This window comes from Miniopterus natalensis, chromosome 14 (assembly GCF_054644295.1).
Source record: "Miniopterus natalensis isolate mMinNat1 chromosome 14, mMinNat1.hap1, whole genome shotgun sequence".
NCBI classification, from domain to species: domain Eukaryota; kingdom Metazoa; phylum Chordata; class Mammalia; order Chiroptera; family Miniopteridae; genus Miniopterus; species Miniopterus natalensis.
The window spans coordinates 27,668,322-27,696,043 of NC_142094.1; the positions used below are offsets into that span (position 1 = coordinate 27,668,322).

The 27,722-nt window shown below is 42.2% G+C and overlaps 1 protein-coding gene across 4 annotated transcripts in view; it reads right to left on the minus strand.

Moving 5' to 3' along the window:
• Window positions 1-27,722, minus strand: part of ARID5B (AT-rich interaction domain 5B) — a 168,994-nt gene that overhangs the window by 18,281 nt on the left and 122,991 nt on the right. For 3 of the 4 annotated variants that reach the window (XM_016220762.2, XM_016220764.2, XM_016220763.2), the window contains 4 exons: window positions 23,672-23,784; window positions 17,536-17,740; window positions 15,544-15,596; window positions 5,842-5,939 (listed from right to left, as the gene is read on the minus strand). In XM_016220762.2, the coding sequence (XP_016076248.2) occupies window positions 5,842-5,939; window positions 15,544-15,596; window positions 17,536-17,740; window positions 23,672-23,784 (469 nt within the window). Of the gene's footprint in view, window positions 1-5,841; window positions 5,940-15,543; window positions 15,597-17,535; window positions 17,741-23,671; window positions 23,785-25,186; window positions 25,273-27,722 lie in introns of those variants that run through there. The other variant, XM_016220765.2, reaches the window with a different exon arrangement.

The window sequence follows — 27,722 nt, forward strand, 5'->3', positions numbered from 1 at the left end:
GGCACCTCACCTGGCAGAGGGAGGAAGCAGAGCCAGGCAGCACCGAAGGGCAGGGCGGGGTCCTGGGAAGCTACGGGGGGCACTGGGCTCAGCACGCGGACGCGTTTAGCTGGGGAGCACCGCCAGCAGCGGCGGGGCGCATCTCCCTCGCCCTCCCACAGCAGGGCGTTTACGCAGAGGCTGGATTCGCATAACGCCAAAGATAGTTCAGTCCTCACAGAACCTGGCCGCCTGTAGGCTACATTTTGCCCATGGGCACGTTTCATTTAGCTTATGTAAAATCTTCTCAGAAACATTGGAGCCAATATTTGCAAGTCAGGTGATTTCACATAAAAATTATCTCGAAAACAAGGAAGGTCTGGAAGCACAGGGAATATATCCGCCTGAGGCAACGGTGTTGGCTGATCCTTCCAGGCCTGCCTGGCCTGCGCTGTGTGGGCCAGGCTCCCACTTTCCCGCCTGGCCACCTGCACTACCTAGGCTACTGCTCCTGTGAACACCTGAGCTTGTGACCACTGGTGCGGAGCAGTGCTTCTCCAGTGCCCTGGGTGAAGGACTGATTTCCTAAATGTCCCATCTGTTATCTACTGATCCTTGTAAAATACCATAAAAATGAATTACTAGAAAAAGGCAATATTTAAAAAGACATGCAAAATACAAGCCTCAATTTTTTATTAGATGCAACAGACATAAAGTTATTCTGGCAGGTTGTTATGCAAGTGTATTGATGCTTATTTGCAGTTGCTGTGCTTGGCTCACCATGACCCAGTAGCAAACAGTTTACAGACGGGTCAGAAAATTTCACTGGGTTACACTGGTCTAGAAGGTGGCTGAGGGACCCCTCAAATCTAAACTGCTGCAATCTTGTCTGTGACTTTCTGAATTGTGTATTGATTAACCTCAAGGGTGTCAAAATGAGCAAGAAAACACCAATGTCCTGGGCGTGAACAGACATGAACAGGACTGTAACGCACCTTACTTTCCCTTGGCCTTTTCCAACAATATAATTAGCTGAATTCCTTGGAACCTGATATATTTTTGGCATTTATCTTAAAGCACAGACTAATGTTCCTCAAAACATGAACCTCCCACACCCTGCCTTCCAACTTCAGAGAAAAAAGTCCGAAGCTCCAGCTGACTGTCACCCAGGTTCTGCCCGAATGCATCTGGCTTGGGTACAGCTCACCCCAAGTCACTGCAAAGGAAGCCAGCTGCCTGAGCCACGCGGAAGGACAGTCTTGCCCGAGGAATGCTTACGGGAAAAGCAAGAGGTTAGAATCTGAAATTGGGCATGAAGTCTGCAAGAAGATGAAATGTAATTGCTCATTTACCCCCCAAACAAACACTTTGTTTATGATTTTGATTTTCTAAATACTCAGAAAAGCACAGCATAAAGTGTTTTCGCCTTAATGCTCCTTTTCAGTCCCTAATAACAACTTCATGTGCTCCACAGAAACAGACCATGTAATTTATTCAGGAAAATCAAAACCAGTAATCTGGTATTCTGTGTAAAGCTTTTTTTCCCCCCTGCATGTGCTTAAAAACATTTAAAAGGAAAACAAATCTGCATGTGAAAACAAAGCCTTCAAAATGAATTACTGTTCCAGAAAAATCGAACCAAGAGAATTCCATGAAAGTAACCATTTTCCTTTCTGTTCCTTTACTGATAGAAGAAAGCAATCTGGGGCACCTTAAATAAAGAGTGGAACAAGAAAGAAAATATTCCCTTAGAAGGGTCCTGCCCAGGAGGAGGTGGGCATTTTTTCCTTTGCGTTATCCTCGATGGTAACTTTATAAATCCTGAGCAAGAAATGTCCAGAATAACCACACTTCATAAGCTCTGCTCAGTTTGAGACGTCTACATAGCAACAGTCTCACGATGGGGAGACATTAATGCTTTTTATATTGGTGATCATCTGTAACATGAGCAATTAAGTACAGTACTAATGGACTATGGCCAGGAGCCTGGTACTAATATTAAAAACTGACAGAGATGAATAGGTTTGGAAGCAAAACCAGGCTGACAAAGACATTTTTATGAAGTGCTTGGACCTATTTGATTTAAACCAATCAGAGGCAAGTTTGGACGCGTCAGGCCTTCAGCGACAATGATGCATTCACAGGCATTGTACCATTCCTGCTATGCCTTAAATAAAAACACCCATTGATTCTTTTCAGCAACCCGCACTTTCATTATTACACTCATTAATAAACCAAAAGTGCACAACTAATACACAAGCAACATTTACTGGGGAACTGCCTCTTTTTTTTTCTGGTTGGAAAATGAAAACATTTACGGGAAACATGAGCCACAATGCATGAAAAATAAATCAGTGGATAATGTACAGTAGATCGCTCATTTCTTCATCTTCTAGGACAGAGAAGCTGGGGGGAGGGGAACAGGGCAAGGACCGAGTGTCTGAGGAAAAACCCCTCTGGCTCCGGTCTGATTTGAAAGGATTTTACGAATTTCCAAGAACATCGCCAGCTAGGTGGTTGCCCACACATCTGACTCTCTCCAACTCCTTGAACTTTCCTGCAAACGGTGGTCCTTCACCAATCTATTCCTGTGTTAGTTGTGGGAGCACAGCCTGTAACTAGCAAGAATGAATGAAATCAGCCATAAGCACTAAGTACAGTTTTACTCAAGAGCTTCAGCTCTTCTTTGCCCAAAGTAGAACTCTTTCAGGTCCCGGGACAGGTCGGAGCGTCCTCTGACCTGTTCTGCTAAAACCATCGAAGGGAAGGAAGGAAGCCGTCCAGAGCAGTACAGTTCCGAAACTTTTCTCCCTCCACAACACACAGGAGTGCAGCCGACTCCTCTAGGTCATGAAGGGTTCCAATGAGAAAGAGTGGCGTTATTTTAAGTAGAGTATGATTATTTTTAAAAGAATCAATCATCTGCAAATTTGGGCACTTAACTTTTATCAATTACTAATTATTCAAGACACCCTTGTATCTGATCACAGCAACGTGAGGGGCCCATTTGGCAAATGGAAATGCCAAGGAAGGGTTAAGGACCTTGACAATCACCAGGGGCCAGCGGGGCTCAAACCTGGGCTTCAGGCTCTGCACAGGGGTTTCCATGCTGGGGGCCCCACTTAGTGGCTGGACTATTGTCTCTCAACTCCAATTCCACCCTCTGTGCTCTGTTTGGTGACACTGGGACTAGGGCTTTGTAAATTACGTCTCATTTGTCAGCTCTCTTCCCATTGGGGTTGTGCAAATGGGGTTCTACCCGATCAGGGGAGGAGGAGCTTCTTTCTTTGTATTTCGCTTGCTTTTCATTTCAGTGCCAACCCAACAGTAGTAACTCAGCTGCAGGGGTTGGTTCTAGCCCGTAATTTCTTTCAATGATCCCAGAGCAGTTTCAATGCCTCTCCTGTGAGGTCTAGCACCTGCCAGGGAGCACAGCCTTCTAGGTCTGGGCCCAGCTCCCCAGGGCTCCTCCTCTGAAGCACCAGCACGGGTTGGGGTCCTCTCCCCAGGAGGGATCTGAACCCCAGCTCTGTGAGGCCCACTCTCAGAATACCTGGGTGGCAATACCTCTTTTCTCTATTCTTCCAGCCCTAAGGAAAATGGTTATTACCATCGTATCAATGTAGTGCTTCACACTGACACCTGTTTAAGCAACTCCAACAGTAAATTCTCTTTGTTGAATACCTAGTGTGGTTTCTGTTTTCTTTACTAAGACACACTGACCAAACAAATTCACAGTTCAAATTCAAATACATAGCTTTTCAAAAAATGTAATCCAGTGGGAAGCCAAACCTTTATGAAATATCCATCCTACTCCCAAAAATGAAGAGAGAAGAGAAATTTTAAACATCTTTAATAACGTTTCTTATTTGCTAAAGTTTGAGGTGTATCTACTAGAATTTTCCAATTCGATTGGCATTTGAGATTCTGCTACTCCAGGAAGAGGTAAATCATGAAACAAAGTACACAGTCTTCAAAAGAATATACCTTGCCATTTCGTTTAAGATTGAGGTTATTTTTATCCACAACTGCTTGAGTAAATTACACACACACACACTCACACACCTATTAATAAATTCAATCTTTTTTCCATCCCAAACCTTATCTATTTGTTTTTGACCATGTGATATTTGTAATGCGTTTGATTAATTTTTCATTCTTTAACTGGGTGAGCTAGCCAACAGCTAAGATACATTCCTTTTCCAAATTTTAATTGATATCCTTTAAGTTTGATGGTTCACGTGTTGGGAACATTTGCACCTGGAGGTAAAGAAGTTTCACCATCAGAATAGAAGCTATTTGAAAGTACAGTGTTTCTACTGAAAATGTTCTGATTTAAAGCCTTGAATCGTAAGTCAAAACCAAGTTGACTATGATACCTTGGACGCCATTTACAAAACACTCACCCGAGATAACAATGCTACTTTGTGCTAGTGCTTCTGTGGTGTACCTGTTATGTACAGTGAGAATGTGGGCTCTGTATTAAATACCGAGAGAAATAACACACTTAAGAAATTGATGTACTATATTGGAAACAATGCTATGAAGAAGAATAATTTGAATTCCTGTAACCAATTTTTTAAAATCCTCCTGGATTATAACACCATCAAGCAAGGCAATCTCTTGGGAACGTTTGTGGGAATTTTTCATGGGGCACTAAACCCAAATCAATTTCTTATCATTATAAACTATAAAGACACTGTAAGTTTCTTTGGATGGCTATACTAAAAGAAGCTCTGCGTTAAATGCAATACAGATAAGAATACAATTCAACTGTAAAGAAGTATGACTCAGGGCTGATGTGTCAGACGACATTATCTGAAGATTCATTTGTATGTTCCAAAGGCTGGTGTTAAGCATCTGGGATGAAGTTGGAATGGTAACTGACTTTGTGGAGAGCAAGAGTCAAATTTATCAATTGTGTTTAACTTGCACACTAGCAAGCTAATTGGCCTATTTGTTCAGCTGACTTTGCTTTTCTCCTTCCATGGCCATTATTAAAACACAGGCAGACAGACACACACACGCAACCTCTACTTGGATCTCACAAGCTGAGTCAGTCAATACTTTGGGAGGGAAATGCCATTGATAGGGAAGTTGGTGTAACCTAAACAAATTAAGTTGGGCTTGCAGCACAGAGCAAGGATAACGCATGGATTTGCTCACTGGTCTTCGGTATTGTGAGTAACACAGTCCTAACACAAACGGGAAATATTCCTGTGCAGACAGTCCTCAGAGTAATCTAATTTGGCATTACTTCTTGTTGGCGTTATTATCAACTTCCTGAAGAAGCTTTAATCGTTAGAAAAACTAAACCACATAGAGCTTGGCAAGAAGGGATTTCCCGGGTCAAAAGCATAGCCATAGAAGAAAAATACCAAGATGGGAGAAAACAGCAGATCTTATCTGGGGCAAGTTTTCTTATTAAAGAAATGCTTACCTTGCAATAATAATACATTCAACATGAATACATTTCAATGTTAATACAGTTACATGGCAACCTCATAGTAACACTGCAGACCTGTGTTTCCCAGATTCTGAAGGTTCTCATAGTGAATGAACCCACAGAGAACTTGCTGAGTAGTCTATGCTTGCGGGGTGGAAAATGGTATTGTCAAGCAAGTGGTCACAGGATAAAAGCAAACTTAAAGGAACATCTAATTTTAGCCCCAGTAACCAGAGAAAGCTATGCCCCTTAAAAATCACAAGGAGGTATGCAAAGTATTAATGCCACAAGCGATATCTTCTGTTTCCTAAAAGGTCCTTTACCTCTGGTCTTATCTTTGACCAGAAATGTCTTCCAATGAACACACTTTCAATTAAGCAAGGACTTTACAAAATTCCAAAGAGGTTTGTTTTTACCTTTCATAATGTCTGCGGGTGCAAGTGGCGGCGCTGGTGCTCCCAGGATTACCGCCTAATTCATCATAAATGTGTTTCCATTGGCGGCGGGCTGTTATCTGAAAAAATGGCAACGGGAAAGTCAATCTCGCATCAGAAGAGATTTGCAGGGCCATGCCTCAATGCATATGCGACAGACAGAGCAGGACAGTCTGTTCCGGGAACCCAGAAACAGAGAAGTCCAAATGAGGATATGGGGAGACTTGTGGTCCTACGGTGAGATCTCTCTTTTAGCACTTTTCTTTACAATAAAAATGGAATTCTGCTTTTGGCTCTAGATTTTGCCTCCCTTAGTGCGTTTTCACCCAAGTTTCATCTCCCTTGATACTTATGTCGTCATTTGCCACCCCTCAAGGTCCCCAACTTGTACTCTGTCCCTTTATGTCATGTGATAAAGCATCAAAATAAAATAAACTTTTCCTAAAATGCATCTTAGTACATCAGTTTAAATAAACAGAATTAACATGGGTGTGGAAAGGGGTAGCAGACATGCTTTTGTATCTTCTGGTTTTTGAACTATGTGCTACGTTGCCCACTTTAAACGCGACATAAACTGATCAAATTGGTTATGGAATCTGCAGTCATTTCAGCTTCATTTTTTATGACAGCTCCTCTAACCACCAACACAAAATCAGAGTCTACAATTGTCCATGTCACGCAAGCTGTTTATTTTTATTATTCACTTAGGTCAGGGAAATGGGGTATCAATCAAACCCTATGAAAACGAACATATTCCAAAGTTAAAATGCACACAAGCTACATGCATTACTGAGCTAGGCGAAGAAAAACAAACAGCTTGCACTATACTGAATGGCACACTATGGTCTTATTTTATTTATTTTTTTCTTTCATTTTATGTTTGTACATAAATTAAGATTTCATGAAATAACAGATGCGTGATCTGGCAGATGATTAATTGCAGGAAACCCCATCATTTGCGACATCCCAGCAAGTCTAGTGTTTCCTTGAAACTAGGAAGACAGAACAAGTTAAATAAAAGGTCCCTGTGAAAGTTTCTAAACAGGGTCACAGGAAAGCTGCGATTGGAATGTGCAGGGGGCAGGGCGTGGCATCGGAGCCAGTGGCATTTAATACAATCAGAGCAGGAGGCTTCCTGTGAAAAATACCCCAGAGCTGCCAGCGGAGTTCACTTAGGGGCTAAAGGCAGAAATCTGTGGGGGGAAAATCTCAACTTGCAACCAGGGGCTCTGAAATGGTAATCTAAGGAGGGCAGGGTGCTTAAATATTATAAGGTAAATGGTACCTTTTCCATTTCCAATAAAAAGAGCCCCTTCATTTCCATAAACCCTTCTCAACAGGCCCAACAGGACCTTGAGACAATGTGGGTCCGGCATTGTTCAGTTTCCTGCGAAGCGTTCTTGAATGGATTTGTTTCAATGGTTCTCATTAGACAGAGCCACCTCTACATCTAATAGCCGGTATAACTAAAAATAAAATCCTCCTTTATTTGTGGCTTGGTTTCGATGATAATAAATGGTTTCAAGCCCCTTTCAAAACACTCAAAATACATATTTTGTTAATTATGTTACATTTAATTACAATCTCCCTCTGGCCTTTTAAATAATACAAATTCAGGCTGATCAACGTGAGACTGGTGTATCAGGGAAGAAGAAACAGGATCCCCTCCTCTAACCTACCTCAGATGAGGAGTGTGGGCCCTGGGGAGCCCAGCAGGGTCGGAAAGGAGCCTGTGTATGTCCCTGCCATCACTTCAGAACAGACAATCACTCTTGTCATCTTGTATGTCTTATATGCACTGTATTTCATATTTTATAAAGAGCTTTCACATCCATAATATCATTTAATCCTACCATCAGCCTGTGAGGCAGATTATAGGAATCTCATTCCCAGAAGGAAGAGGGACTGAGAGAGGCTGCATGACTTGCCCAAGGACACACAGCAGCAGAACGGCAAGGCCAAGGTTCATACTGATGCCTTATGGTCCCAAGCGCAGACCATCTCCCACTTCATCAAAGCAGCCTCCATATCAGAAGGACCTCCTGAATAGCCCATGCGTGTAGCAGGGTGAAAATAGAGAACTCGGGAGGCCTTTTGCTCTAAGTGAGGTCGATGATTATGGGAAGTACAGCTTCTGTTACAAATTCTCAACTTTGACCTTTGAGTCTCTCGCTCGTGGGCAAACAGCATAACTATGAGGTTAGCAAGAATCTAAGGAGGTGGGTTAGGTTAACAGTCCTCTGAAATTGTACTCTCCTAAAGAACCAAGTAAAATTATGGTTCCTTCTACCCTGACTACTTGTGTGTCTAGGTAGAACAGAGGTTTTATTATTATGTTCACCACAGATAAGTTCCAATTATATCTGAGTCCATCCATTCACTCATCCATTCATTCACTATTTATTGAACATCCCCCATCTGCTGGGTACTGTGCTAGCAGCTGAGATGCAACAGTGGTAACCAGACCCAACACCCAACATGAATGCATCCTTGTGGGGGGATACCAGAAGTAAACAACTGACCAAATCCCTAAACAAAATAATACAGATTGTGAAAAATGTAATGAAGAAGAGACCACTGCTGATAGGGATATTTAATGTGTGGAAACTGACCATGTTCCCCTCCCACAACTTATCATCTAGACTAGGGAATGCCCTATTAAACACTTGCCTATCACAGAGGTGACAAAACTTTAAGAATAAATAATGAATTATAAAAAAAAAAAAATCTTCCTCACTCTAGGATCGAAACTGTGGTAGCAGGGAGCTTGGTGCTAATAAGCCATGAGCAACAAGCTAAGGGTTTATGTTGGCCCCATGCTAGCAGGTTCCCATCTTTTTTTTGTTGTTTTTGTTTTTCCCCCATTGCTTTTCAGAGAGAATGGAAGGGAGAGAGAGAGAGAGAAACACTGATGTGAGAGACACACATTGATTGGTTGCCTCCTGACTGGGGCCAGGGATCGAACCTGCATCCGAGGTACTGCCTTAGGCCAAAATCGAACCCAGGACCCTTCAGTACGCAGGCCACAGCAGGTTCCCATCTTTCAATACAGTTTTGGCTAGTGAGGACTTATCTAGAGTGAAGATAAGGGCTGGCCCTCCAAGGAAGTGGTCTCTCTGTTTACCGAGCTTCCATTTCTATCTTTTGTACCCAGGTGCGCTTTTAATACAAATGCTGACCACGGACTCTAAAGCAAGAAATATCGAAATCCTCCCATTGTCCAAACTTTTAATGGGTCACACAGTCCTTTGAAGGAGAGGAAAGGGCGTGAGAACTCCTCCTGGCCCGGCCACCAGGCATCGTGCTCCCACCTGCATAAATCGGCCTTCTGGCCTAATATGCCTTTGTCATGCCTACTTATGCATTTGCTTAGGGTTTTTATTCTGTCGCCCAATGTCCTTCTGGATGTTTTAGCATTAAACCCCATTTAGGGCAGAACCAACGTCTGCTTCCCGGTATCCAGGCCCCTACCCCTTTCAGCTGGAAAGTTTGATCCAGTCAAGAGGTTAGTTTGATCAATTCTCTCATTAACCTTCAGGCCTCTTGGTCTCGTTCACATTTCAACTTGACCTTCTATGTATTTTAGGTTTGTAAGGATACAAGGAACTTCTGGCTCTTTGTTTCCTAAAGAAAATGGCCAAATTTATCAGGCAATTATTTCTCTTGGATTGTGCTTCCCTGTCATCTCCTTCAGGGTCCTCACTCAGCTGACAGAGATTCAGGACAGCAGCCCATCTTCTACTGCTTCTTGTCATAGGGCCCTCTGTCAGGCACAGAGGCACGGAGGTGGAGGGTTGAGTGTGGGAGGTATCATGAAAAGAAAGAGATGTTACATCTTTCAAGGGTTCCTAATTTAGCAGAAAACACAGCCCCATACCATTAACTATAAAGCAGGATGAAAACCTGAGCAGACCACACCCAAGTAAAAGAAACCAGTCTAGGTGTGTGTGCGACCTAATCTCACTTTGAAGAAACTGACAGTTACCTCTTTCTCTAGTGTGGTAAGACCCAAGCCATTCTGTGGAAAGCACACAAGCCTTTTATGCTCATGAAGTTTCATCGCTTATAAATATAGTGGTTTTCAAACTGCTCTTTAGAGCCCATATGGTGCTGTAAAGGTGGCCTGAGACTAACTCTCCACAATGCCCACCCCTGTCAAGAAAACAGGTCCAGTGAGTGGGAACGGAATCATCCCTTCCACAATTTTACTTTATAAAAATATCCTGTCACTTAAAAAAACTGGAAAACTGTTTTAACCCAAGACACAGTCTTCGAGCCTTGATTTCACTACACTTTGAGGATGCAGGGATGAAATAACCTTGGCATTGTTGTGGCCTAGTGAGGAAACAGCAATCAGAAGTCTTTGAGGACTTCAGCGTTTCCATGGCTTTAGAATGTGTAGGAAATATGAAGTCAAGAAGAGAGTTTTCCGGCAAGCAGTGTTGCCCAGGCTGCCCTGAGAAACAGCGTCTTTCTCAGGACACCTTGAGGGCGGACTGAATTAAGGGAAGATGACTTTTTTTTCCTGGTAGTACTCCAGGAACTGGAGCCTTTCAAAACTACATGACATCATCTTTGGCCTCGAAAACTCTGAATTAAGCAAGAGGCTTTGTCTGTCCAGAGAACTAGGGTTAGTAGATTCAGAGGATGTCTTGAAATGACAGAATTTCTGTCATTTTTGTCATTTTCTGTCATCTTTCTTCAAAGCCAGAATCTCATGTCAAAGCCTAATCCTTCCAGCAAGAAAAAGTGACTTCCTCCAGATGAGAAATAACGGTCCTGTCTCACCCGTGGGAAGGGATGGGGCTGCTACCTGACATTCTATGAAGGCACCACGGGCATGGTCTTCTGCCTCTAGGGTAAGATTTACTTAAGTCCCATCTGCCTGCTCTACTACCTTCTTTCCAAATCCTGCCTCTGGCATGCCATCAAATGGTCAGCCAAATGGAAATCACTTTAGCAAACCACCTTCAGCATGCTGCATCCTGCTAATACCCCGAGCTACCCTGCGAGCTTTAATTGCTTCACCAGAAGCTGAAGTGCAGGCCTCTTAGCTCATCAGCAATGTTATCCAGTTCTGCCTCTTCAACTGTAGATGCCCATACTGTTTAAAGCTGGATATAGGACTGAAAAGGTCCTTATTGCCAACCAATCAAAATGCCAGGATTTTGTTTTTTAGGAAATCAAATCCATTCAATACATTTATGATCTCTAAATCTAAGGATGCAGAGACACACAGTACACATTTCCAGCAAAGGCAGAGGAGCCCAAGAGAACTGAATACAGCCATTAGTCAAATGTTATAAAGTCTTAACATAAAACTTTTGCTCTTTTTTTTTTTTTAATTCAATTTGAGGGTTGTGAAGAACTGAAATGAAATAATCCATAATCCACAATTCAAACCAGAAGGTTTGAAATAGTTTATAACCACAAACAAAAACAAACCAATTAAGATGGACTCTTTTTATAACCAGAAGGAATTCCAGAGGGATGTCTTTATCCAATCACAAGTTAGCAGAAGAAGAGATACATTTACAAATTTTAGATTTGAAATTTTTTACTATTGCTGAATGTTTACATCATCCAGACTTCTTGACCCATCTCCTAAATTCACACATTTTTCTCAACAATCAGATAAAGCTTCAGCAAGTAATAGTTTATCTGCTATGGATAGTGTTAAATACAAAGAACTGACTGAAAGATGCTACTAACGAAGGTAGGTTATTAGATACTTTTTCCAAGAATCATCCCAAAGATGTAGAACGCATTCTAGATACATAAGAGACTGCTAAGAAAGGAAGCCTCAAAGAATGATCATTTTCAAATCTCCTTCAACTTCCAGTGACCACGGAGGTTAACACAATTGTGCACAAAATCCTCAGCATGTCAGAATTTGAAGAATGCCATGATGACCCATGCAACTCGTTTCACCTCCTGTGCCTCAGTTTCCTCATTTGTAAAACAAAGGTAGGGACTGGAATATGGTAAGAATCTTTTTCTACACAAAGGCCAATTTGTGAAAAATAAAAATGTTATAGAGTGTTACACTTTCCCTCATTCAAAATGAAAATAGCTTACTGACTCCCAATTTAGGTTATCACTTTACCAAATGGAAAAACACTCATGGGAAACTTTGGGCTACCTCTGGGCCAACAAAATGTCAGTATGTTCGATGTTTATTTTGTAATGGCATGAAGATAACTTTCTAATCTTTGGCATTTGACTTAAATGGGGTCCCCATTTTGAAGCTATGATCCGCCAGGGCCAGTAGGTGAAGTGTTAACAATCATTGTTACAATTAGCTTTGAATTAACCTCACCTGGACAGCTTAAGAACAGGGATTCATTCTCAGGTTCTCAGGCCCAGGCCCCACCACAAAGTTAGTATTTCAGTGTGGAGGCCTAGACAATGGCTTATACTTTAAAGTTCTCACTGAAAATTTGAACCCCAGTTGTTGAGTAGCCTTTGGGAACCACTGATCTAGAAGATTCTAAGATCTCTTTTGAGCTCTAAATGACAAGTCTACACTTGCTCTGGTATCAGATAATCTCACAGATAAGTGTCCTTTGCTAGCACTGTGATGACAACTTAAGTCTCCAGGCTTTGGATATTATTCATTCAGCTTCTGGACTAACTTCAAAACTGAATTCTCACCGAACGTCTCACAGTTTTATTAGCCAAAATATACCAAGAGAAAAATGTATTCTTTACTTAGGAGATTCAAAAGCTTAAATGTAGAATGGGAGTGGCAACCTTAAGTGCCCACAAGGCCAACAGGTAGTATGAAGCATTTTTAAAAAGAGAAAGAAAAGAAGGAAGGAAGGAAGGAAGGAAGGAAGGAAGGAAGGAAGGAAGGAAGGAAGGAAGGGAGGGAGGGAGGGAGGGAGGGAGGGAGGGAGGGAGGGAGGGAGGGAGGGAGGGGAAAAAAATCCCACCAATTAGCTTCATCCAGTTTATGGCCCTAGATGAAGATTTTATAGAAAGATGGCTATGGAGATTCACTGCCTGAAATGAGGTGAAAAAATCTGGAGTGTTATGAAGAATGGTAGGGACCCAACGAACAATGAGGGATCTGAAGTGTGAATGGAAAAGAAAGAAGGGAAAAGGGCCATCCCAGAGGTCAGAGGTCGCGAGTCCTCTTGTACTGGCAGAAGTGACATGAAGCTCATAGCCAGATAAAAGGCAGATGCCAACCTGGCCTTCCATATCCCTCCGTCCCAGCCTCTCTACTTCACTCCGCCTTCACACACAGCGAAGCAGAGCAAGTGGCAAAGCATGACACTCGGCTTGTCATCAGTCTCGGGGGCGCCCGCCCCCCCGCTGCCTCTGAAGAACTCCGGGGTCTAGCGCCCAAGATCTCTCCGCACTGGGCTCCGTTCTTTTCTCATGGTCATTCATCCTAGCCACCTGGTCCCTCAACTTTAAGTTACTCGAACTCTCTATGCCCAACGTTCTTCTACCTCCACGTTTTATTTCCCCATTTGATTTTCTCTTCCTGGAAGGCCACGACCTTTCATGCCTAAATTCCATCCATTCTCCAAAATTCTGCTCAACTGGCACCAGAGCAATCTGCCTTCCTTCCCTTCCCTCATCTCTACATGAGGAAGTGCTTTACCCGAACAGGGCACTGATCTTTTTCCACCTTGTCTTACAATGCCCACCTCTCCTGAATGCTAAGCGACTGGAACCACTGGCCTAGATACTTTTGCATCTCTTAGAGTGTCCAACACAATGCCTTGTACACGTAGGACACTCAGTAAATACAGGGTGGGGCAAGAGTAGGTTTATAATTGTGAGTACACGAAACACAGTTTATTCTTGTGTTATTATTTATTAATTATTGTAGTATTTTCCACATGAACAGCTCTAAACCTACTTTGCCCCACCCTATATGGGTTTAAGTGATTTTCTAATTGTGTGATCATTCATTCATTCATTCACTCATTCAACAAAAAAATCAATACTACTTTGCAAAGAGTACTGCCAATGCCCTGAAACTTATCAGAAGTTTCTTTTGTATACTCTACACCAACTTGCTGGTGCATGGGAAAAAATCCTTGTGAAGATACAGAAGACACAAAAGCAGGAAAAACTGATTCTGTGAAATTTGCTGGCACTTTCCCTATCAGTGAATAACAACAAGTTCCTGGGTTTAAAAAGACATTTCATAATATTGCGCAATATCATGAACTTATCTGTAGTCACAGTTCATAAAAATGTGTACTCCTATTCTAAACACTAAAAGTTAGACTTAAAAGTCTCGGCTATGGGATTGACTCCTAAATTTATGAAACTAACCCCACATAAGTTATCATCTTTTTCATATAGATGAAAGCTATAATTAGTTCAAGATTTTGCAAAACTATGAGCCACAGTGGCAAAGAGTCAGTCTCTTTGTCCCATCTACAGATTCAACCAAGTGAAAAATAACATTGTTTATTTTTACGTAGGGCACTTGATAAAACAAGTATTTAAGTAAATTCATGTCTATGAAATGCACATTTTACATGTAGTTCATATCAGAATTATATTTCCTCACAAACATAAATGTATAGCCCATATAGTAAATAAACATATTACATGCACATATACTCACATTAAAGAGTTTTTAGTCAGAATTCACAGCAGATATCTTTACAGTAAATACTAGATTACCTGAATCATACAGAGCTTGCCATCTTTTTCCATCCCAAGCCCCTGACATCAAACTATTCTATTAGTTTGTGGAACAATGTGCTATATCTGGCCAGAAACACTAGTTATTATGTTTGGGCTAAAATGAATTTCATTTTCTTGACTTTGTGTCTCTTACTGTCATTTTACTACGATACAGAGATATCCCAGGTTACTTTGTAAGGAAAGAAAAAACAATTTCTTATTCAATTGCAGAAGAAACTGCACAACTTAATCTGATCATTGTGTGGAGGGGAAAATATTTCCAATGACGACATCTTCCTATGTCAACTGATTTTATTACAGATGTCATCTCTGCGCACTATATTAATGCAGCTCTTTCTTCTTCTTTCAAGATTTTAATCTTAGTTTGTTGCTCTAACATTTTATTGGTTCAAAATACATGCTGTAAAAATCCGTAGCCATCAAATTGTCCTGCGTGCTAAAAATAGCCCGTTCCTGTCGGTTAGAATTAGCTGATAAAGAGTGTCAGAGCCTGTTCTGAATAAGTTTGATAACTTCCTGTTTACGCGGCACTGACCCCTGTCTAATAAAGCTTCCCTGCCCTCGAATGAGAGGAGACTCTGCTGCATTTTATTCCTTAATGGCCAATACTGATTACTTTTGAAAGCCTTTAATACATTTCCCATATTAGACATGAGCAGATGTCAGGTATGTTGCCAAGGGAAATTTCTTTTATGCAATCTTGGCTTGTTGTACAATAATAGCCCTTTCTCAACATGGGAAAAAATTACAGACCCAACTAATTTCCCTGACAGGGGAGAGTTACATATGTTTTCCACTTGTAGTTTTTACGACAAGTTTACAATTTTGCCAAACCTGGAACTAATTGGGACTGTTTCCAAAAGCGGCCCAATAAACCCCCAAAAGTGTAGAGCCATTTGAAAAGGCAGTCGGTGATGCTTTGCTTCCGCATTGTCTCTATTTTGGTCAAGGGGGGGAGGGGTTTAGATTGCAAAATTATTTCATTTAAGTTGCTTAAACACTTACTGTTTCATATCCTCCCAGTTTTTGAGCAGCTTGAAACATAGTCCAAAGGTTAACTGTTAGAGGGACAATAAGTATTTAGATAAGCATTGCATTAACATATTTCCAAGAAATGTCAATTAAAACATTTTTTGTTTTGTTTTGTTTTTCAATGAGAAAGAGAAAAAAAAAAAAAAGAAATACTAACATACCCCAGAGATCTAAGTTCTTAGGAAACAATTTGCCAAAGGGCACTCAATAGCAGGATATATTATTACCACTTAAAATATTTCTAAAGAACAGTCACAATACGGAAATGATTCTACTTTTAGGATAAAGGACAACACAGTTTGTGTCCTGTTGCCATCAGCAGACCGTGAGGAGCTAAGTTACAGTGTCCTTGGGGAAACTGGAATTTTTCCAAATTGGGGCTGGTCTTGTTCAACCCTTAGAAAAAAGCCATTGATTAAAGGGCAATATATGCTTCCTTCGGACAAGAACTCTCCATAATCAATAAATAACAGCCAGGTTAACATGTGATTATCTTTTTAATAGAATGTCTGATGGCAGCACTATATTAAAAGCTCATACTGTATTTCACTAACATGTGGCTCCTCAAAGTGAGCAGGAAAAATATTTCACCCTTGAGGCATCAGTGATACAACAGATCAAAGGGAAGGAAGATACTCGATCACAGAGGAAATGAGTCCATTTAGTCCCCTAACTGGCCCTGTGTGGTGTTGCAAAAAAATATTTCTTTTAAACAGATTTCTTTTACAGGGTTTGCATGTGTTTATGCTGTTAAAACAACTATGCCAAATGGCTAGCAACCCTGTTCATTTGTAACAAATACTGTGGAATGGGGCTGCTATGGATTCGATTATTTTACAAGAGGGGAAAATTGGACTTCAGGTAATTCCTTGGTAAGAGAAATAAAAAACAAAATAAAAAAAAAAATTTAAAATGGTCTTTGACAACATGTTCGAAAAGCCTCATTGAACCTTGCACTGTTTCAAAGCTATCAAGAGCCCTGCCTCGGCCTTGATTTAATCTGAACCAATGCATAATGCAACAAAGCTGTTCATAGTACATTAATTTTACTTCTATTTCCAGCAACCAGTTTTCAGACAAACATTGTAATCATTCGTAGTTATATAAGTTTATAATGGCTGCGAGTGTTCTCTTGCAATCAGTGCCAGTTGCTATTAGGTATGTAAATTGTTATGTAAAACATGCAGGTTTGACATTCTTCATCAAAATGACACATGGTTTTAATCTAGGGAGATACGTTTGGAGAAAATACTATTTCAAGCCAGGGGCTCACGCTTTGTGTGCCACAAAATCCAGACAGAGGCCAAATATATATTCATTTGTGAAATCAAGATGGGATCTGGGTTTCTTCTTTTTTTAATATGGAATTCTGCTCAGCTACGAGTTCCCTGATCTGCATAAATATATACCGAGGATGGTTAAGTGGACCTGTCAAAGTAATTCAAAATTGGGTCCTCGGTTCAAATTTGTGTATTTCTTGTTTCCTTTGAAGTCACCAGGTTTTTGCCATCTCCTAACAAATCTGGGGCTTAGTAAATATGTTTTTTCTTTGTGGTTGCTCTGCCCACCTTTAAATGTCCTCCTTGTAAAAGCTGTCTTTTCAAAGGCAACATCTGTGCCTGATAAAGCTACGTCATGTTATTATCTCAGAAGAAAGGCGTTGCAAACACTCAAGATGGACAAAACAGAAAATGAGAAACTTTCAACATGTCTATTTCCAGTCATAATCAGTGGATTCAAGCCTATAAATATCTCACTGCAACTGCCCCAGAAGGGAACAATGTGGCGGAAAGAGGAAGGGAAAAAAATTCCTGGCTTGGACAATTTGTAGATTTAGTATAAACAGAGAACATCATCACCCCCAGATTAGGATTTCAACATAATCCTGAGTCAAAAATATTTTTTTTCCAAGTCAAAGCATCTGAGCAGTCTTCATAATTCAAAAATGAAAACAAGTGTACTTACTCTGTTTAAAACCTAAATAGGGTATTCGCTCTATTGGCGTCTTCCTTTCTTTCATGTATTTATAAAGTGCCACCAGGAAGGCCTGCTCGTCAGCCCTGCATTCTTCACCAATGGCAACCTTTGGTTTTTCTTCATTTGAGACTTTTTTACAGTTATTATGGTTGTTCTTCGGCTTGGTCAAGGCAGACCTGGCCTCACATTTCACCTGGAAAAGGGGGGGAAAATGCCACATCAAATCGAGCACGGCCCTGGACTGTTTACAAAGAGATAGCTAGTGACACATTTTATGGAGCGGGAAGAGTGAACCACTAAGCTACCCTTGCCCTGAAATAGCTTTTTAGAAGCATCACTAAATATGAATTGTCTTAGACCAGGGGATGGTGAATTTCTGTAAAGGGTCAGCTAGTAAATATTGTAGGCTTTGGACCATAACAGTCTCTGCTGCAGGCTACTCGACTCTAGTGTGAAAGCACTCGTTGTTTATAATATGTAACCGAGTGGGTGTGGCTGTGTCCCAATAAAACTTTATTTATAGAAACCGGAAGCCAGGGGGCCATAGTTTGCCAACGATGTCAGCCTCTTTCAGACTCCTCACCAGTATGTTGATGTGAAACCAGAAACAGTGTTTGCAACTGGTGGGACCATGCTCTTGCCTCTTTATATACTTTTCCTGAGGGACACCATCTGTTCGTGTCATTGAACAATTCCCCGCCTTCTTAATATTTCGTACTTTGTATCAAAATGAAAGACAAGTCGATCTCTTCATAGGAAACGTATCTTGTTGCTACTCTTTCCAGCAACCTGGAAAAACATGTGGCTGCCAGCAGACGGTGGCATCAGGAACATCAGCCAGGCCTCTGCTGTCTCACCTGAGGGTGAAGCCAGAGCCCCCCTCCCTTGGTGGGAAAGGAAAGATCCCACTCACTAAGGAGGCTGCTTGCTTTTCAGCCAGCTCTGAGGATATAATAGGAAATGTGAACTTGCCACAAAGGAAGGAGGAGAGGTCAGCTAAAAACCCAAGAAGAGTAAGTGAAAAGCTCCATAATTAAAAAATAAATGGCGGTGAATGCTCCAGATGTTCTTCCGTCCATACTGGAGGCGAAGACGGAACTTGGCACACCGAGCGGCTAACCTAATGTTCCCTCCCCACTGCCATGTTCTACAAGAGGCCTTTGATGGTTGTTAAATATAACGCGAAGTTGCTGAGCTATTTTAATTGTAAAAGGGGGAAGTACAAAGGGTCAAACTTTAAGTTCAAGTGCGCCCGTGGGGAATGTGTACATTCCAATATTCTTTACATCTCCGTATCTAACATGGAAGAGACGAGGGCAAGGGCTGGGGAAATGGGATGAATAAAAATGTCCCACATACTCAACAACATTTTCCATTTCAGATTTTTGACCTCTCTCCTTCTTCCCTTCAGATTCTCCTTCCCGAGCACTAAGAACATAAAAGGCTATGCTTATTTATTAAAGGGAAGTGTATCCTTTTAAAAGGTTTTCTTTATTGCTTAGCCTCTCAAGTGAACATGATCGTTTCATATCTTCAGACTGGTTCGGCTAAAAATAAAACTTCCTGCACAACTCATTCAACTGGGCTTCTAGATAAGATTTTAATTTTTAAAGGCCCGTGAAAATGGTATTAAAACATTTTTCCATGTAGAATTTTTACTCACTGCATCTTCAAACTTTCGTACCTTGTAACAGTAGATATTAAGGCGAACACCCAGTGAAACTTTTATGTGGGCTTCATTGCCAAATTTTAGATAGTTGAGTCTAAAGTTCTGATGAAATCTATAATTTCAGGGCTTTTCGAAATCATACAATTACTCAGGTTTTAATCTGTATTGGTCCCAACCTTTTCTGAGTGTTTACTATGGAGCCAGGCTCTGCTCAAAGCACTTTTTAGGTATTATCTCATCCAGGCCCACAACTCTAAGGAGGCAATTTATTATTTTCATGTTAGAGGAAACTGAGGCACAGAGACGGTGAGCACCACGTACACGATCACAAGATCACATCCAAGTTAGTAAGTGGTGAGTTTGGGATTTGAACCCAGGTAGTCTCAATTCTAAGGCTTGTGGTTTTAAACACTATTGACACTCTTATAAAAATATTAAATTGGTAGTGAAAACATACTTTCAATTAAAAAGCACATCTTAATGACTAGTTTTTACAAAACCTACAGCTTAGAAAGGTGATTTATCAACTGAGCACCTACAATGAGCTAGAGATTGTGCTGTGGGCTTCATACAGTCCACCTTCTATACATAAGGATCATAAAAGGCTGGCTTAGCCCCATTTTACAGATGAGGAAACTGAAGCTCAGTGAGGTTATGCATTATCATTTGGCTAGCATGGGGCAGGGCTCTGGGCTTAGAGGTCTCCCTCACCCTATACCCCAGTCTTGCACAAACAAGAGTAGATGTAAGGTTTACACATAAAACAGGCTGAGTCTCCAATCTGTAGTGATAATGGGCCAATCACCTATATTATTAGGTCAGAAACGCCATTGTTATGGGAGTAGGAGGTTTGTCCCTCCTGGTCTAGATCGCTGCCGAACCTTCTGCCTCACCTGAGCAGAAACACCCAGACGCATAAGGAAAGCACTGAGGGGGTGCCCAAATCAGGCCTAACGTCATTCAGGTTCCCTGCATCCCAGAAAAGTGTCCAGGCGAAGCCAGGCTGCCACCTACTGAACTCCATCCTGAACCTCAGTGGGCTTCCCAGCAGGTTTCTCCTGGGGAACCAGGTGCTTCCTAAGAAGTGAACAGCAGCTGCCTTTCTCAGACTGGCTCCATACCCTTCTCCAGTTCATATAAATGAGCCCTTTAAGGTGTTATTCTATTTCTGGGTTGAAACAGGCCAAATTCCTTCCCACATTTACCCAAAACAGCCTCAGCATTTTAATCTACTGGAATATTAAATGGGAGCTAGTCTTCGTGGCGACCTTGAGAAAGCCCACTCTTTTGATGGGGTAACAGTTAATTACTAGATCTGTTTTTCCCGACCTGTGTGTCTTATACTGTTGAGTTCACTAAGAGCTTTGGGGTTTCCCAAGTGATTGAGAAAGTGCTAATTAAAGAATCCACATTTAATGCTTTCAATGAGCCACCACTTATTTGATATTAACCACATCCTTTCACTGGATTGAGTGATAACTAATCCAGCTCTCAACTGGGGCAGTGAGGTGTGCTGAACCAGCAGGAGAGAAGCTAGAGTAATCTCAATTCAGTCTCTAACGTGCTAGGAGACCCTCATTTTCTTCCCCGGGAACCCGGGAGGATAGGCCATGGAGGTAGTTCTGAGAAGCAAAGGGGGTGAAACACGTGGAAAACAATGAAAGTACCCTATTTGTAAAATATTGAAAGTATGCTTGTGATTTAAATGAAAGAAGAGACTGCATACCATGGCTTTCTTTTCATGTTCCTTTTAGAATATAAACCACCTGTTATATACTTCTGTCCTTTGGAAAGTGCTTACAGGATGTGAAAAGTCTTTTGCCTACTGTCAGTGGAGGTCTTTCATTAGAGACCTAAGCTGAGAAGAGTTCTCTTGTGCAGGTCACCATAAGAACAGGCTTGGGCCCCAAGATGATGCAAGATGATCCCAAAGAAAACAGCAGGACTTGAGCTGGACACCTTCACTGTATCTTTAGAGAAATGGTGGCCTTTTTCCCATGTGACCTTTGCTGTCTTCGGAAAGCCATGGACTTCTCAGTCTTGTAAAGCTAGCTTTCATGTTTGCATTGAGAAACTACAACTTTTTGATGGCGACAGGCAGATTACTCGACTTGCTTTCCTAGTCATGTACCCAAGAAACCCAGTGGATTCTCATGCTGAGCGCCCTGCCATGTGGAGCTGCGGAAAGCTGGTGCTTACCTGTAGTTAGAAATGGTCTGTTTGAGAAACTTTGAAGAAGAAAAAAAAAAAAATCACACAGCTCTTGGTCATAAAGGCAAACTAACTGTCACCTGAAATGCTGTTCCCAGCTCAGCAAAGGATCAGATGGTCACAGGTTTGTAATCTCTACTGTAGCGTTTCATGAGAAAAGACCAGTTGATGACATAGGTGCCTTTTTAACGGTAGCTCTGACCCAGATGTGGCCGTTCATTCTGTAGGGATTTTACATCAGTCTGTTGGTGCCAGCACATAAACCTCCATCACACCCATCAGTCTCTCTTCTATATGAAGTGGTCTTGCCTGAACCACTGGAACAGCAGGACTATAACCCAAGACTCCAAGAAGAGTTGGACATTTAGAACAGTCCCCAGGAGCTGGCTGCTGCAGGATATCCATACATTCACCACTGAAACCAACGATGGACAATCCTCCTCCAGGTAAAAGTTCTGAATGGCTGCACTGGTGGACAGTGGGGTAGAAATGGTCACTTAGAAAACCCAGGCTTGGAGGCCATCCTTCCTAAGAAGGATAAGTCAGTGAACAGCAAATTCAGAACAGGCTCCTAGTCTCTTTAGTTTTGTGGGTCTTAGTGTGAGTCTCTGTTTTCCAGGGAGAGAGATATTGGAGGGTTGTGCTCTCAGGTCAGTTGTGTGAGTTTTATAAAACTCCCAGAGGCATACATTGGTAGTGACTCCAAGTGACATAAGAAGGAGCTTCACCCTGCTGGGCTCAGGTAGAGGAAATGCTGAGATAAACACGTGATGCCATCTTAGAGGTATGGGGCCGGGAGCCAACACGAGACATCGGCAGTACAAGCTTTGCTGAATGTTACAATCCTCAAACCTTCTCGCTCCATTCTTCAGTATCTTGTAAACCACATTCATAGGGAATAAACTGTTCCTGCTGACATCCTTCAAGACCATGGAAGCCGAAACCCTAGGTAGGTAGCTCGAGGGTCAAGGTGTCCAAATTACTAGAAAATGTCACACTTGGTATTCAGGTGGACTCACTTGCAGATGGTTCAATGAACAGAACAAAAAGTAACTTAAGGCAAAGAGGTGGGGTTTTTTTAGCCAGAAAATACACGTTTCTATTGGTTGATCTCTTTTTAACCCTTTGCAATCTTGGAAGCATGAAGAAATGATCCTCAGAAATTCCCAATGAAGATAAGACTCACAGAATGTGAATGTCTAGGGCTTGCTTTGTTACACTGGGAGGAGTGGAGTACATGGCAGAAAAAGCGTGGATTTTCAGCATGGAACTGAATTCATGTTTTTCAACATTAGAATCTTCCAAATTCACCAATAATCAAAATGTTCCCACTTTCACAAGTTTAGTCCTTGAACCTGGAAATGTGGTATCAGTTGATATCCAGGCTTGAAGTCAGGTCCCAGGGGGGCGATTGCTGCCTTTGGCACAGAAACAACACCTCCACGCAAACACCCCATAAACGGAGCCATGGAAATCTGATCCGAGCTCACAAAAGGAAAAATGATAAGTCTAAAAATATGAAGTGACACTTCACACTTCCGGCTGCTAAATGCTTCAGGCACGGACGGACTTTCAAGATTCCAAAGAATGCTTAGGCAGCATGAGCATGGGCTGGGGCCCCAAAAATCAGCCTAGAAATGGGACCCTCACTCTGCGTTAAGAGAGATCTCTAAAAACATATAAACGTACAGATGCGTATATGTGTAATGTAAAAATTTTGCTATGTGTCTTTAATTTTACTCTCAGGTAAGTTAGAGGTGATTTTGAAAAAAACACACACAAAAAAACACAAGAAACACACCACATAGCTAAAAGGATTAATTCTAGCCATTTCTAATTCCTCCTCAGTTAATCTCTGAAGCAGATTTGGCTGAACACATTCAGAAAAAGGATGGTTCAGCTGCTCTATTTTTGACACAAGCCGAGTAAACTATGTCATTGTGTCACCTACTATGAAATCTCAGCCTCAGTGACGTGGGCGCTTAATCATCTGTCCTTCACCCAACAGGCCAAACTGGGAGGTGGGAAGTCTTTCTGTTGACTAATCAAAATGCTTACACACTGCCCACTCCCAGCCCCCAAGGCAGGGGAGGTGGCGGGAGCCGACGCAGCAGCGAGCTGTGAATACCAAAGTTAGATCTGGAATTGCAAACTGCCGCCAGGACCCGCGAGCGGAGAGATGCAGAGAGAAAGGAGAAACAGAGAGGTGCAGGAAAATGAACAGCACGCCGCAAACAACTGTACCTTGGCGATGGCTTTGCCATCCGAATTGTTGTTGGAATCTTTAACGGCGCTGAACGAATCTCTTCTCTGTGGGCATGCTTTCTTTTTGCGTGGTCTGCCTTTAAGATTTGGCGCTGAAAACAAATGGAAAACGATTGATATACATTTTCATTTGCATGGGTTCCCTTATTAAAAACCGAGCATCTTACTATACAGTGGCCCCCATCACGTGTGCAGGGAAATGTACACATCTGTGGTAGCCAGCCCTTCCTTTACGCTTCTCTCTCTGAGGGGTTGCATCTTGGAAGACCATACACTTCTGTACTTCTTCCCCAGAGCAAATCTATTACACTTTAATATGTCTAATTAATCTCAATAAAATGAAGCCCTCAGCTCTAAAGTATGGTGAGAGGAAGATGCATTTCCTCGTTGTTAGAAAAGAAACAGCCTGAGCCAGGCTCCGAGATGATCCTTTGTTTTGTTTTGTATCTTTTCAGAAACCTAGGTTATATGCCAGCGCATTATGGTATTACAGTAATGTTATGTTGGAAAACATCTCTCTTCAAAATTGGAGGCATGAGCCTTTTCTCAAATTATACAAATAAGTAGAGAGAGAGAGCTATAGAGAGAGGCATTCACGATAACAATCTGGAAAAAAATAGCATTACGTGTATTTACTAATAACATTGCGACCAGCATGTTTCAAATCTGAACATATCTGGCAGATATGTTTAAATCAGCATGCTCTTTTTTTCCTTTTCAATATATTTTTTAATGACCATCTTGAGGGTTATTTAAAATAACTTCCAAAGATCACACTGGGGTTAGCCAGATTCAAGGGAGATTATTTATACTTTCTAAAAGCCACAGACAAGATGCAAATCAAAGTTATATTTCAACCTTGATGTTGAGCTTGAATCTCTTTAAGGTCCATACAGAAAGCAGGGGGGGGGGGGAAGCTGCTGTTTACTGAGGGCTACGGCTGTCCGGCATCAGCTTTCACATTTAACTTCATCAGTCACCCAAGTCAAACAAAAGTAAAACAAACCAACTAACCAACTAGCCCTTGAAGAATTCCAAAGGAATGAATTATACCCCAAGCAGTTCCTTTCAGACCTTTCCAGGTACCCACACTCTTTATGATTATGACAGTGCCAAATACGAACAACTCAAACCCTCCTAATTGTGGTTAATCTCACTCGTGCCACGCAGTTAACCAGTGGTTTTAGGACATTTTATATTGTACTCATTTTCCAAACAAAGTTAATCCCATTAATTTGATTTTCTACTGTGGATAACAGCTGGCTCTTCCTAAAGCTTAGTCAAAAGAGCTGCCTTTACAATCAGGCAAAAGTTTAAAAAAGTGGCTTTGGGGCTCCAGCTCAGAGCGCGCCCCCCCCCCCCAAATCCACTCTCCCTTCTCCCACTTCCCCAGAAGGATCCTCTGAAAGTCCACCCCCCGAAAAGCCAGCCTGGAATTATGGAAGGTAAACAAGCTCACAAACAGAAATCAAGCCAAGAGAAAGTGGCGATTACCCATTCCAGTCGACACACATCTGCCTGCCGATGCCCGGGCTCATGCAAGCTCAGCTGCCTGGCTGCTCCGCCGGCCTGGGCGTCTGCGCTGGGCTTGGCCTGGCTGTCAGCTTCCCTCCGAATGAGAGCTGCGAGGCTCCGCGCGAGGCTTACAACTCCCCTCCCCCGGCAGCTTCATTACTCATGTAAACACACAGCAGTGACTAGCACCGAGTGTGTGGGATGAGCTCCGAGGACTTTGCTGGAGTTGCCAGACTGGCAGAGAGGGCTAAGCTCTCTCCACCTCCCTGCGCGGGGTTTGGTGACTTCATCTGGCCTTTTTGTGGATCCTGACCTCCTGCTCCCCTCGGGGAGCATGATGCCACCTTCCAGGACTGACACGGTCCTCAGCCTGGAGCCAGGGTGTGGACTCTTTTGGTTTGAAGATTTGTAGCACACAAGTGTTTCCACAACTGCCCGAGTGCTAAGCTTTAATGATCTCTGGGAAAGGATGTACTTTCATGTCCCCTTATCAAAATAATAGCAGAGCAGAGAGCTGACAAACAAACTTGGGGTAGATCTGAGGCATTTCACTGAAAGGAACAAAACAATGCCGCCTCTGTTCTAAGACTTGTTACTGTGATCTTTCCTTCCTAACATTTTGGCAAAAAAGCATTTGAACCTAAAAGGCATTTATTTCCAGAAAAGCTTTCAAATCCCAAAGGCTTTTTAGATAGAGAGAACTTGCATTGAACAGGCTGTTTTAAATAAAGACAAAGGTTCCGGGAACTGACAATAAGTCATCCCCAAATCGGGTCTGTTTTCTCCATTCTTTGAGCTGTTTTCAGAACCAGAGGAGCACATGTCCCTCCCCGGCAGATTCTGAGAATTACAAATTTAGAACACACTCGCACCTAATATTCTGGTCACACAAACTTCAACTGTACGTAGGATCTGATCAAGAGAAAAAAGCCTCTTGTTCCTAGTAAGGCAAGCAGGCTGATATTTCAGGTATGTTGGCTAAATCCCACCAATCGCTCAAGTCTCAAACTCAAATTCCTTTTTTAGTCTGCCCTCTGAACTCCTTTCCTGACCTTCTCTTAGGCTGGTATCACTTTGTACTTTATTCTTTGTACTTCAGCTGTGCTTTATGGCTTATTATTATTACACTATACCAGAGAGTCCGTAAGGACGGGACCGGGTCGGATTCATCTCTCATCTGCCCCAGCACACAACCCAGGAGGCACCATTGCATAATATGAATTTGTTGAATGAATGAGGAACTAATAGAAATAAAGATGCCCACATATCTCTCCTTTGTGTCTTCATGAGCTGGGCCTGCCCACCTGACCATGGGTGCACCTGTCACACTGGTCACCTGTAAAACTGTGTTCACCTTTAGTCCTTAGCCTTGAGCTCTAGGAATATAAACTAGTGGCTTGAGTTTGTTGTGGGAATTGAGACAGGAGACCTACAGCCTTTGGTGCCTGATTCCTGTTAAGCCCCTGTGCCTCGCATCTCTCTGGGGCCAGAAGCTTGTCGCACATGCAATGAGCAAATGCACTGAGGAGCAAATGTTCAAAGTCCCAGAGCCCATAATACAATTTGAGACGTTTTGGATCCACAGATCCAAGGTGATGCTTTGAGATGGAGTGTCTGGCTTTTGGGGAGAGCAAAATTTCTGGCCCCCAAGCTACATTTTTTTTCCTACAGGGTCAAGAAAACAAATAATTTGCTAGGTAGGTGAGTGGAAATAAATGCTTTATGGTGTGATAGTGGTCAAGGGTCAGGTGGAAAAAACAGTCCTACCTGGTCGCAGTTGCCCTGAACCAACCCAAGTCTGCCCCTTGCCCCTCCAGCCCTCCCACCCCCCAACAGCTAAGGGTTATGGACCTACTGAAAACACTAAATCCTAGACTCCGAACTAACACCAGCTCCAGCGCTTTATATGAGACTGATCCCTACCAGCAAAGCCATTCTGGGAAGCCAGCAGTACACTTACCAACAGCATAACTGACTGGAGTGAGCTCTACTTAAAAAATAGTATGGAGCAATAAATGCACAGTTACTTTTCCATGTGTATATAATCCACTAGGGATCCCTGGCCTGGCTCACTCATAGAGTTCAGTCAGTGTTCTTTGCATGAATGTTTTTAATGTCATACATGAATAATAATCATAAGAGCTGATCCTTACTGAGCACTTTCTCTGTGCCAGCCAGCACTTTGCATACAATAACTCATTTAAAACTCACAACAAGCCAACAGAAGGTGCAATTATGAATCCCATTCTACAGACCAGGAAACTGAGATAGAGATGAAATTACTTGTCTGAGGTCATACAACAGGTTACTGGTAGCAGAAAGATTCCAGCCCAGACAACCAGACTTTATCCAGAGCCTCTGCTTTAAGGAACTTCTAACGGACACACATACACTCACTTTGTCTCATAATGAGGTATTTATATTATTAACCTGGGCTGGTAGTCACCAGGGAGCTTTCCCCAAATGAAAATATTCCCGAATACCACATGGCATGAGGGTGCTGCGGCCCACCTCA